We start from the raw sequence: 12,275 nt of genomic DNA, 5'->3' as shown, positions 1-12,275 counted from the left end.
CATGTAGAATATAAAACTGCGCTAACTAATATCCACTAAGAGAATACCATCCCGCTACCCTAGCAAGTAATCACCATACGCGGTATTGTATTCAAGAGGTTTAAATTACAATACGCCACAGACGCGATCGCGTTGTGAACAGAAGTAAAACTGAAACGTATACCTCGCCACAGTTCGACTATTAACGATTTAATTGTCATTTAACAATGGAACGAATTGTTTCGACGCGTTTTCAATAAATTATTGTCTTTGTGTGATTGTTTGTTTTTTTAAATCGCAATTTAAATGTCCATTGTTGTGTAATAATGTATATTTTGGTGTAGCTGGACTTGCTATACGTTATAAATTGTAGTGCACCGTCAGGAAAAAAAACGAGAGAATAAAAGAAAAAAGAGCCTTGGCCTGTCAATCAAATGACGTCACGAAAGAGTGGGCGGAGCGTCTGGTTGGTTTATATACGAGGTTTCGACACTCGATTCTCGCCGGGCGTTGTGGCGTGCGCCTGTAATCCAGTTACTTGGAGGCTTGGGTTGGAGGACGGCGTGAGATTGGGAGCCCTGTGGCGCTCTGCCCTATGTCGATCGGGCGTCCGCGCTAAGCTCGGCGTCAATATGGACATCCCGGGGGAGCTTGGGGTGGCCAGGTTGTCTAAGGAGGAACGAACCGGGCGAGGCCCGAAAGGGAGCAGCCAAAAGTTCCCACGTTGATCAGTAGCGGGATAGCGCCTGTGAATAGGCGGAGTGTCACAGCCCAGTCAATATCGCAGGACCCAATCCTTTTTACATTTTTAACTAAAAATAGCACATAAAGCATTATACTAGTTGTCCTTTCTAATTTCGTAGGTTCGAATCCCACCCTGGGGACTCGCACAAAATTTAAATTCCCATTTTTTCCAATCAACTTTCTTTCAATATTACCAAAATACTAAAATGTGAACAAGATTCGAATCCCACCTAAGGTAGTTAAACGGTATTTTTAACTTTTACTTTTTTTTTCGTTTTTATTTATTGTAAATTTGTTAATTACAAACCCAATTAAACTTTTGCACCCTTTACCTTCTCTAATTTTAGAATTCACGTTTAAACGTCATAATTCTTGGAACAAAGGAATTACAAAGTTTACTTTGTTTACGAAACTCGAGAAACATATAAACAATAAACAAAGTTCCAGATTTTCACACAGAGACAAAACTTTAAACACCAGTGTGACGTAAACGACAATTAAAGTTTGGCGAATGTTGTTTCGTAATACGTGTAACAAAATGAAAGTACAAAACATAGAAATGGTGTCCCATCCTCCCCCACTAAACTATAGGCCTACGTATAGTAGGTTGTGGTAAGATGGTGCTTTCATTCTCTTTTATCGTTTCATTTGGTAGCAAACAAAAAACTTTTATGTACATATTCACGCAACTCTAAAGAAGGTTGTAAATTGTTTGAAACACGATTACGAAAATTATGTGCTAACAGTATCTATCCTACCCCACATTACTACTATGACATATAGTAGGGTGGGGAAAGATGGGCCACCTTTTCGTTTAATTTTCTCTTTTCATTTGGAAGCAAACAAAGAACATTCAAAGAATTATAAAACCGTATCTTCACGAGTTCCACAGACGGTTGTTAATTGTTTAAAAAACGATCAGGATATTTGGGTATTATGTGTTAAAGGTGTCCCATCTTCCCCACACTACTATATATCCTACACTAATTTCCATTCCAACACAACGATCACCAACACGGTAGGTAAAAGGTCACTTTAGCTGAAACGTCATAATTCAAATAATGACATGAAAGTTGACCTAAAATTTGTAGGTTACGTAATTTGAGATGGCCACCTGAGTTAGTATTATGACTAAATAATAACACTGATTATAGTAAGATATATGGCCGCTACATGCTTTAATACTGGGTCCGTATTACAAAGGCGTTACTTGCAGTTAATGGTCAGTGTAGAGTTACAGAATATGGGCTAACTCTAGCTTTAATCCCAGGTTACACGACGTGTCTCACTGTAGGATTTAAATATCCTTTAAAATGGGATATACATATGTAATAAATATGTATATAGAATATAACTGAACAGTGAGCATGAGGTGTACGAATACACAGTATGTCTGGTGTATGAGAAGACACCCATGTTATAAATCGACAGTGAGCATGGGGTGTATGAATACACCATGTGTGCCTGGTGTATAAGAAGGCACCCATGTTATAACTCGACAGTGAGCATGAGGTGTATGAATACACCATGTGTGTCTGGTGTATAAGAAGACACCCATGTTATAACTCGACAGTGAGCATGAGGTATATGAATACACCATGTGTGTCTGGTGTATAAGAAGACACTCACGTTATAACCCGACAACAAGCATAAGCAACATTAAATTAATAACTAGGTATCAAATAACACAAAACACACGCTCTGTTAAAAGATAAAACGCCCGATTTAAAACCACACGTGCAGAGTGTCTTTATAAAATATTAATCAGGATACAAAACAATAGAAGGACGAGATGCGTTTTTCGCGACGGCATCTAAAACGCGATGCGCTTGGTATACGTGTGGGAAACAAACGACCTGAGTTCGCCTCGATTGCGGTGGAAGCATTTCCCGCCTTGACTGTCGTAAGTGACTTTCCGAGATTAGTTTCTGATCGGTTAAGTTGATAAAATTTATAGAATATGACAACGAAGAATATGGTATACTGTGGGGTAAGATGGCATAGCATAGTATTTTCCCAGAGTAATTTCAGATCAGTTTAGTGATCATAAGAAAACATAGAAAGTAAGTTTAATATAAGAAAAGTTAAATTAAGTTCATTTTAAATTAATATAGCGAAGAGATGGAAATCAACAGCGAAAAAATTTGCAGAAGTAGAATCGTATCCTCGCGACTCTGAAAGAGCGTTTTTAATTGTTAAAAAAACACGACTAAGAAATATGGGATATTATGTGCTAATGGTATCCATCTTACCCACCCTACTATATATGGATAAAGCATCGGTTAAAAGGCTCGTTCCAGAACATAAGTGATTGTTTGTCGAGTTGGTCTTGATCTGTGTAATAGATAACAGTGGCACCCCCAGGCTTGTTGGCAATTCGTTTCAAAGGTTCATGTAATTTTAGTCACGGTTGGACTTCGTTAGTTTTGTGTCTTGTGATATGTCTGTATTTTTGTGTAATATAGTAGGGCGGGGGTAGACGGGACACCTTTAGCATATAATATACAAATATCTTGAACGTGTTGTAAACAATTAACAACGGTATATGCGGGGAGTCGTGACAATACGATTTTATAATTCTTTGTTTAATACCAAATGAGATGAGAAAATAGAATGAAAAGGTTTACCATCCCCATAGTACTGTATGTGTTTGTGCGGGCCTATAAGCTTAGCAAATTATAAACCAGTCAATTTTAGAAGTTTTTGTAATGGTTGTTGGAAGTTTTTGTTCGTGTTTTTAAAGAAATCTTATGACGAGTAGACTTCATGAGTTTTGTCTTTTTATAAAACTTGAAAAAAGGAAGTCTTTAGTTTTGTGAAAAACGTGCGAATCTACGAGTTAATTAATTCAGTTTCAGAGATAAAATATTTGTTTCGAGATTTTGTTTAGTTCCTGTTTAAAGAGATATCACGGCTTCTATAAACTGATTATTTAGTTTGTCGCCATTCACTATGAATCGCGAAGTTCGCGTAAAATTGTTACTCATTATTACGTCATAACCGCATCAAAGAGTTGAAGATATATCATAACGAGACGCGTCATTTAAAAACATGAACAACATCATAGACATGGTGGAACAACCTTGTGAAAATAAATATTTTAAACTCAAAATTGAAGAAAAAACTCGCGAAGTTTGCCCGAGGGTCGATTCGACGCCTTTGATCGCGATTTGCTTCTATTTCGATTGTTTTCCATTATTACTATTGTTAACCATTGCTACGTAACAATCCTCTCTTCGATAATTGGAAAACGACGTTTGTTTACGTATTACACGTGTCCTTGTTACGTAATAATGGAACACAATACAAGTTCTGAACGAAAGTGACGTAACAACGATTCGATCAATTATGACGTCACAGAGGGGCATCTGGTGCGCGATTTACGATGATAAAGTTTTAGAATGCAGTTCGTGTGCCGTGTGTACGTGTGTTGTAATTTAGTGGGGCGTATTTTACTATTAAGTGTTGAGATTTTACCTTAATGTTACACTGAATGAGTGACTTTATTTGTCCTTTCGGTCACGATAACGAAGTTTTGTAGCAGATTGCAGTTATAGAAAACCAAAAAGACGGGAATTAACGGTAAAACGACAGTCGTTATATAGCACGCTTTTGGATAAAGCTGAATCATAAAAGGTAATCAGTAAAAAGGGAGTGACCGTTGCACCATTTGGTATAATGTGAGTGTTAGTAGCCGAAGGCCGAAGTGAGTCTTGAACCAGCAGCCTAAATATGATGAAGTAGGATGGGAAAAGGTGGGACACCTTTTTATTCTATTTTCTCGTCCCATTTGGTAGTAAACAAAGAACATTTAAAGAATTATAAAACCGTACCCTCACGACTCCCATGGACCGTTGTTAATTGTTTAAAGCACAATCAGGATAGTTGGCTATTGTGAGCTAAAGGCGTCCCATCTTCCCTCATCCTATCATATATTTCAACTGTTACGTTTTATTAGTTGTTGGATCTTATAGAAGGATGACTTTTGTAAGATTAGCATGTGTAATACTGACTTGTGTTGCGACAGTTTATGGACAGATGGTTATAGTCGGGGGGAAAGATATGAATGTAACAACAGAAACAATGAAAAGGGAGTTTTTATCTCCTGGTACTGGTAAGTGTCAAGTTGATGTTTTTGTGGGTGGGAACTTGAGCGACTTATCCAGATTTTTCATTTGCTTTGGGTATTTGCTTAATACTTCTAAGTTACATACGTAGTAATTCGTACGCGGGCATGAGATATATAAAACAGGACACCCGCGTTAAAGTGGCCGTACACAGTATCCGGAATTCGTCCGTTTTGTCTGTTTTGTCCGGATTTCGCTACTAATGGGTTTGCATAGGACTTTGCAAGCGAATTCGTATGCTGGATACTATGAACAACCACCTTTAGACTGCCGTTGCCCCGCCATGCACGAATACAAACTTACATACGTGATAACTTGCAAGTTACATTTATTTTAACTTTGTTATTCCTACCCAGTTAAAGTCGACTGCACCCCAACCGTTATGTGTGTTTCTGTGAGCAAACAATGGCTCGCTGACACGTGGCAAGTTCATGACCCGCTTGACCTTTCGTTGAACCTTCGATGCGACCAATCAGCGGGCCACAATTTAACTCACGTGACCCTATGCACAGCCAATCAACAGCTTTCAACTTGCGGCACCGAATTTGAAGTTGTAAGTATGACGTATATATAGTAGGATAGGGAATAATAGAAGAACATTAGCACATAATTACCAAATATTCTGATCGTGTTTTAAACAATTAACAACGGTCTATGAAAGTCGGGGGGATGCGGTTTTATAATTCTTTTGAAAGTTTTATGTTTACTACCAAATGGAACGTAAAAATAAAATTAAAATGGGTCCCATCTTTACCCTTCTTACTATAAAATTATTTCTCGCTAGTTTTTATTGTTGGGACCCTTTGTGTTGGGACCCAAAACTGACATTTTACGTCACAGAACGACACTTACGTCATTTATTCGAACAATATCACTGTGCGACGTGAAATGAATGTGACGTCACAAGTACGACGTTCGTTTCCATGGAGATGCGTGTACCCGGTTCGAATATTGGTTGGGGTGAAATATATTCCGATTATGAGGTAACTATGACGTAATCATGACGTCACTAAAAATACTATTGATTTTGCCCTACCATATGCGAATAAATAGGTTTTATGCATATATACTGTGTGAAGCTATGCGGTTGCCTCCAGACCAGAAGACATAGGTTCAAGGCTCGATGCTGCTACCTCAGTAGGCGTTTCCTTGGACGATCACTTACGGCAATCGCTAACACAGTGGTCACTATATAACTATATACAGCTTACGCTTTAAGTCATTCTGTTTTACGTTTATTTAAACAATATATACTTCTGCAGTAATATTTTACTAGCATATTGGCTCTTCTGGCAAGAATTTTGCTGCCCGACGTTTTAACGTCCTATTCTGGCCATCTTTATCAGGGTCAAATCACTCTGATTAGAAGCAACATTTTTGCCTGTGCCAAAGCGCAACAACAGTATATACAACCCATGTTTTAACCCAAACAGCCAAGTCACCCATTTCTTGGGCAAGAAGACGGCAAAGGGAGAATTTCGAGCTGGAATGTTTATGTTTACTAACTCTAGATATACAACTATCTACCAGACCCCACCAAGTCTTAATATGGATGACAAGTAGGTTGTGTTAAGAAAGTGAGCATGAGGTGTATGAATGCACCATGTGTGTCTGGTGTATAAATAGACACCCATGTTATGACTCGACAGTGAGCATGAGGTGTATGAATACACCATGTGTGTCTGGTGTATAAGAAGACACCCATGTTATAACTCAACAGTGAGCATGAGGTGTATGAATACACCATGTGTGTCTGGAGTATAAGAAGACACCAATGTTATACCTTGACCATGATACTTCACACACACTGATGCAACTTTCAAACTGAAATTGAACCACAGAATTCGAGTCAGAGTGAAATTAATCCAAGGACCTTCCTTCACTAAAATGCAGCTGTATCGGTGTTGGGGAACCCCCTCTCCACTGGGTTCACAACCACAGCAAGAATATGAGTTGATCAACAACTTGTAAGTAAAGGTGTAAACATATATAGTAGGCTGGGGAAAGACGGGACACCTTCAGCACATAATATCCAAATATCCAGAACGTGTTTTAAACAATTAACACCGGTCTATGGGAGTCGTCAGAATACGGTTTTAGAATTCTTTGTTTAATATTAAATAGGACACGAAAATAGAATGAAAAGGTGTCCCATCTTTTCCACTATATACATGTCCCTTAAGTTCCCCCCCACAAGGATATAAATGACCAAACCAACCAAAAGTCATGTCTGCTTATCCACACACTGCAATAGCTTCAGCAGCTCGACTGTGGGCATGGGAGTGGCAACCATAAAAATTCAGTCATCTCATAGAAATATCATAAACTTCTAGTTGTCCGTCCCCAATGTCACAAGAAGCGAATGTAACGATCGTATCCAACGGCGATCTAGCACACGCAACATGGGAATCGAGCGTGTTTCGATTCGTCAACTCAACCAAGTTGTATCTACACTGCAACGTCAAGTTGTGTTTCAGTGGAGCACCATGTGTTAAGGTACGTGTTGAAGATATGGGTGAAATATAAAGTTGACAGGGGTATTAGGACCAGCTCTGGCTTAAACTCTAGGAACCCTAGCGTGCCTCACTGTATAGGACCTCACCCATATAGAATGTGCATATACAATGTTGGGGTAATGGCCAACTCTGGCCTAAATCTCAGGTCCCATGACATGCCTCACTGTAGGACCTCACCCATATAGAATATAATGTGCGTATACAATGTTGGGGTAATGAGCCAACTCTGGCCTAAATCCCAGGTCCCATGGCGTGCCTCACTGTGGGACCTCACCCACATAGAATAGAATGTGCATATACAATGTTGGGGTAATGGCCAACTCTGGTCTAAATCCCAGGTCCCATGGCGTGCCTCACTGTGGGACCTCACCCACATAGAATAGAATGTGAATATACAATGTTGGAGTAACGGGTCAAGTCCAACCTAAGACCTTTAGTGTTCCTTGTTGTACAGAAAGATCAGGGTTAGCAGAAATTGCTCCATTCCTGTGGTTTACTAAAGTGTCAGAAAAACATGTTTGAAATCTGTTGTAAAAGTGCTTTTAGTTTTGAAAGTTGGCTTTAACTTTTGGGACCAAACATGACAGCAAGCACTGTTCATTCAACAAACATTGGTTGCAACTTGCAAATGTTTCTATTTATTCAGACATGTACAGGAAATACCCTGAACAGAAAAAGGAGGGACCTGGGGTTGGATAACGCGGTGGTTTCTCTTGGCCCTATTAACCCCAGCCGAGAAGTTCCTATTGTGATGCAACAACCGCCTGCTTATGATGTCATAATGGATGATGTTACACAACAAACAATGATTGTGAACCGACAAAGGGAAAACTTTCTCTTAGGAATGCCAAGTATGTATTTGGTGGAAAGTTACTTTATTTAACCATGTGAAACAGAAGCCCAGATATGACAGACATAACATATGGCAGACATAACTTGGGTGAAATAAAACTGAACAGTTATTTACTTACGTATTAAACTATCTACTAAACAGGCGAACTTTAAAGTATTTCTTTTCAAACATCCAAAATACCAAAAGAGTTTAACCTTTCTGTAAAACATACAACACAATTTCAAATAACTGAAAAACATCTATAAAAAAAACAAACAAACTATTTCCTCACAGGGACGGCAGTTTACATCACAATCGGAATTCTAGTTTTTATTTCAATTGTCCTCGCGATTGTTGCGACAATTTGTATTGTTCGTCGTAAACGCAACAGTAAGCGAGTGGTTATTACGTCGAGAAAGAAGCATTGTGACATCACAAGAGCGCGTAGCATCGCAATGAGCTCAAACTTTGAAATTCCAATCACTGTGCGATGATTATGACATCATAATGAATAAATATACCAACCATTGTGTAATATTAACGTAACAATTGTATTACGAACGTTAAGAAATGTTTAGATAATTCTGTTTTAGCGTTTTTTACCATTTTTTTTTTTTTTTTTTTTGTATAATTTGCACAGTGTGTTATTGCCTTGCCAATTTAAAGTTGTAAATATAAGATTTCTATCTCATATTTTCCTCGTCATAAAACAACAATCGTTCATTGTGCTTTGTGATGTCATGCATTGGGTTGTGATGTCACACTGGTGATTTGAACTAACCTGATTGGTCAGAAATCAACCAATCACGTAGCTGGTTCATCAAACTCCTCGTCAGGGCAACAATAATATTCAACGAAACAAATTTGTCCGTTTTCGTTCTTGATCATGTGTTGTAAAGATAAAAAGCCTCGATGGTCGACACGCACGCATACCTGTGTATGGGGGGTTAAATGGGGGTGAGTCTTATGGTAGGATAACGGCAATCACTTTCCAAACAAATAGTATTTCACATCTAACAAAACTGTTGTCTTATATTTGATGAATGAATGTAATTTATTATCCAGATGAAGTTTTAAAGATAATGTTTAAAACACACAAGCATAAGCATACTAACATATATGTATGACTTACTTTACATGCGAGGTTGACAGCTTTAACTGAGGGTTTAAGAAGATTAAGTCGATATCTGTTGGTTAATGTTTCGTTGCATTCAAAGTATTCGACCATATCGGAGTTCTTGGGGATGTCGTGCTAGGATATAGTATGTGGTTAGAGTGTTGTGAATACATTTATTTATCCTTGCGTGGAAAGCCAACAAAAGTAACTATAACACGGGTGTTCTGTTTCATACACCTCAGGCCCGCTTACAAGTTTTGGCAGCGCTTGACTAAATACATTTAGGCTTGTCTGGCTTTTGCTTGGTAGATGGGCCGAAGCACAGATACTGATATTTATAATATTTCTATCTTACATGGGATTGTCCCAATAATCCAAAAGTAGCGAGTCGAAAATGCGGTGGGTCAGGTGACATGGTGATTTGCAAGACCTCGCTTGATGCGTCCATCTCGTTAAAAGCTTCGCGCAAACAATCAGCCTGTATAATAAATTAATGAATGCACGTAACTTATTTATCTTCGAGTGTCAATTTACTACATGTGTTTTGTTCCATACACCTCGAGTCTGCTTACGAGTTACCATGTATATAACTTATTTATCCTTGTATGGCGGGGCAATGACATTCGTTATAACATGGGTGTTTTGTTTCATACACCTTGTGCCTGCTACGAGTTACCACAGATGTAACTTGGATAACAAATAAAAGAATAAATGTAACTTATTTATCCCTGCGTGTCATTATACTACAGGTGTTCTGTTTTATACACCTCGTGACTGCTTACGTGATACCATATATGTAATTTTGTCGGTGAAAAAATGAGAGAATGAGTAAAACTTATGAATGTATAACTAAAAGAATAAATATAGCTTATTTATCCTCATGTATAGTCAAAATTTTAGGTCTCCCGGCATACCTTCTAATAGGGCCTCGCCTATATAGAAAATAAAATGTATTTTCCAAGTAATAACTGAACACACAGATAATAATAATTTGAATTCATTCCATCACCTTCATTATAATCTTGTTGACAACATTAGCCGCTGTGAATTCGAAATCTAATGTTTCCTCAGCTTCCATTGTACGAATGCTGCAATCTGTGACCGCGCCATCTTCCTCTAACCTGTACAGTTAACATTGTAAGCATTGGCGTCTAACTTTTGTAAAGTCAATGCATTCATAAGTTTAAAAGATAAAAGTTGATGCCAGCGAAAGCATGAACATCTTTTTCTTCACATTATTAGCTTTTATTTGGAAATAGATTGGACTGATTATTGCACTATCGCCACTGTATACTTTAAAACATGTTGGTTACAACACAGGTGTTCTGTTTCATACACCTTGTGCCTGCTTTCAAGTTACCACGTATGTAACTTTGCGTGCGATTGCTTTTCTGTATAGCTGAATAAACAACATTTTTTTTAAACAACCTATTAGTGACCACTGGGTTAAAGCACTTTTACACATACATAAATCAGGAACGCAACTCACGTTAACACAAGTGGAGTTCCATACCCGTTATACATCATTCTCATTGTTGTTGTTGAGTTGCTGCTTCCAAATATATTTAAACATTCCAATAAAATGTCAAGGTTTATTTGGAAAGTTAAAGCTTCGTCCCGTATTGAGTATTCCTAGATAATGATAAATATATTATATAGATAGCATTTACTTATAACATGGGTTTCTTCTTATAAACCAGACATACAAAGTATATTCAAACACCTCATGCTCACTGTCAAGTTATAACATGGGTGTCTTCTTATACACCAGACACACATGGTGTATCCACACACCTCATGCTCACTGGCAAGTTATAACATGGGTGTCTTCTTATACACCAGACACACATGATGTATCCACACACCTCATGCTCACTGTCGAGTTATAACAGGAAAAACTACAAAACCTGAAACACTTGATCTTGAATGAAAGCATTTCCTTGAATGCATTTTGAGTCTTCCACTGTCACCTTTAGTCCGTTCTCTGTGGCAAACACTGTGGCAGTCTGGGCAAAGTAGCAATGGTTAGTGTAGGGACTAAAAAGTTGACTGCAATTCAAAATCAAAGAATGGGGCAGCTATTGGAAAATTCTGGGCACTAGTGAAGAATCTTCTGAGAATACGTAAGCTGGTACGAGGTGTATGAAACAGAACACCCGTGTTATAAAGACTGTCGTCGTCCCGCAATGCAACAATAAGAAGTTAAATTATTCCTTTATTAAAAAATTGTACAATCTTACGTCTTTAAAATGAACCGCTTTTAAAATATGGGTAACGTTTCTAGCATTTTCGATACACGCATTCAGAGCAAAATCGTCGTCTTCAGTTTGACTCCGAAGAACCATTCTTGCATTTGTCGTTTTTTGTTTAAAACAAAATAAAATAATGTAAAATAAAAATTGTTTTTGTCGTCACGGATCATTAGTTTAATTTTCCCGGCAAAAACTATAAAAATCGTAAACTTTGTATAATTTTACCGCCCCGAAGCTAAGTATAATACTTGTTTTTACTTGCAAGACAGAAGAACATAAAGTACTGTACAAAAGTGAATGTCATAAAAGGAGGGAAATGTCTTTACTTTTGATGTTGGCAGCGTTATGTTATATCTTATGTGGCAAATAAGTGACAGTGTAATGACACAACACATTGCGTGGTCGGCTAGATCAGAGTCCGTATATAACCATGTTTACCTAACAATTTTATGAGGTAAATAAATAAATCTAACTTATTTATTATCGCGTGGCCGAAAATCAACAGTCATTTTAACACGGGTGATCTGTTTCATACACCTCGTGTCCACTTATGAGTTACCACGTATGTAACTTTGTGAATAATATAACTTGCAAACGGTTCGATGTACTTTACACATATTACGGATTCCAGCTGTAGTGTAGGGCGGACATAAGACGGGCTGTTGGCGTGGTGGGCAATTTCCTTTTGCTGCGGGGGAAATATGCAAT

General features: G+C 38.0%; 2 protein-coding genes and 1 non-coding gene across 5 annotated transcripts; 2 read left to right on the top strand and 1 right to left on the bottom strand.

The window, feature by feature from the left end:
• Nucleotides 1–481: 481 nt before the first annotated feature.
• Nucleotides 482–779, top strand: LOC149740903 (signal recognition particle RNA). Its single transcript, XR_016384511.1, has one exon.
• A 313-nt stretch (nt 780–1,092) lies between these two features.
• On the bottom strand, nt 1,093–11,746 carry LOC149740901 (cell cycle checkpoint protein RAD1-like). 3 transcript variants are annotated; one of them, XM_089873490.1, is made up of 8 exons: nt 11,556–11,746; nt 11,223–11,321; nt 10,805–10,947; nt 10,325–10,436; nt 9,671–9,793; nt 9,331–9,450; nt 8,980–9,131; nt 1,093–1,801 (listed from the first exon to the last, which is right to left on the bottom strand). In XM_089873490.1, the coding sequence occupies exons 1-7, from the start codon at nt 11,658–11,660 to the stop codon at nt 9,003–9,005; spliced, it is 831 nt and encodes a 276-aa protein (XP_089729616.1). In that variant the 5' UTR covers nt 11,661–11,746; the 3' UTR covers nt 1,093–1,801; nt 8,980–9,002. The 3 variants fall into 3 exon arrangements, with proteins under 3 accessions (XP_089729616.1, XP_089729615.1, XP_089729614.1); XM_089873489.1 differs by lacking the exon at nt 1,093–1,801 and adding an exon at nt 1,866–2,011; XM_089873488.1 differs by lacking the exon at nt 1,093–1,801 and having other exon boundaries at nt 8,514–9,131; nt 11,556–11,744.
• Nucleotides 4,660–8,926, top strand: LOC149740902 (ZP domain-containing protein-like). The gene is made up of 8 exons (XM_089873483.1): nt 4,660–4,837; nt 5,207–5,403; nt 5,691–5,833; nt 6,284–6,409; nt 6,692–6,817; nt 7,184–7,346; nt 8,013–8,217; nt 8,493–8,926. The coding sequence occupies exons 1-8, from the start codon at nt 4,702–4,704 to the stop codon at nt 8,690–8,692; spliced, it is 1,296 nt and encodes a 431-aa protein (XP_089729609.1). The 5' UTR covers nt 4,660–4,701; the 3' UTR covers nt 8,693–8,926.
• Nucleotides 11,747–12,275: the final 529 nt, after the last annotated feature.

Source organism: Ciona robusta, chromosome 2 (genome assembly GCF_009617815.1).
Source record: "Ciona robusta chromosome 2, ASM961781v2".
Taxonomy (NCBI): Eukaryota; Metazoa; Chordata; class Ascidiacea; order Phlebobranchia; family Cionidae; genus Ciona; species Ciona robusta.
The sequence above is the reverse complement of the archived record's forward strand: the minus strand, read 5'-3'. Positions and strand labels throughout refer to the sequence as shown.

Excerpts from the sequence above, each read along its gene's own strand:
- LOC149740901 (XM_089873490.1), bottom strand. The coding sequence starts at position 11,660 with ATGGTTCTTCGGAGTCAAACTGAAGACGACGATTTTGCTCTGAATGCG. Across the intron at positions 10,948-11,222 it reads TTCAAGATCAAGTGTTTCAG|GAATACTCAATACGGGACGA; the intron begins GTTTTGTAGTTT and ends ATCATTATCTAG. Across the intron at positions 9,132-9,330 it reads CTGTCAACCTCGCATGTAAA|GTATGCGTGCGTGTCGACCA; the intron begins GTAAGTCATACA and ends CCCCATACACAG.
- LOC149740902 (XM_089873483.1), top strand. The coding sequence starts at position 4,702 with ATGACTTTTGTAAGATTAGCATGTGTAATACTGACTTGTGTTGCGACA. Across the intron at positions 5,404-5,690 it reads GCGGCACCGAATTTGAAGTT|AACGACACTTACGTCATTTA; the intron begins GTAAGTATGACG and ends TTTACGTCACAG. Across the intron at positions 6,818-7,183 it reads TATGAGTTGATCAACAACTT|TTGTCCGTCCCCAATGTCAC; the intron begins GTAAGTAAAGGT and ends ATAAACTTCTAG.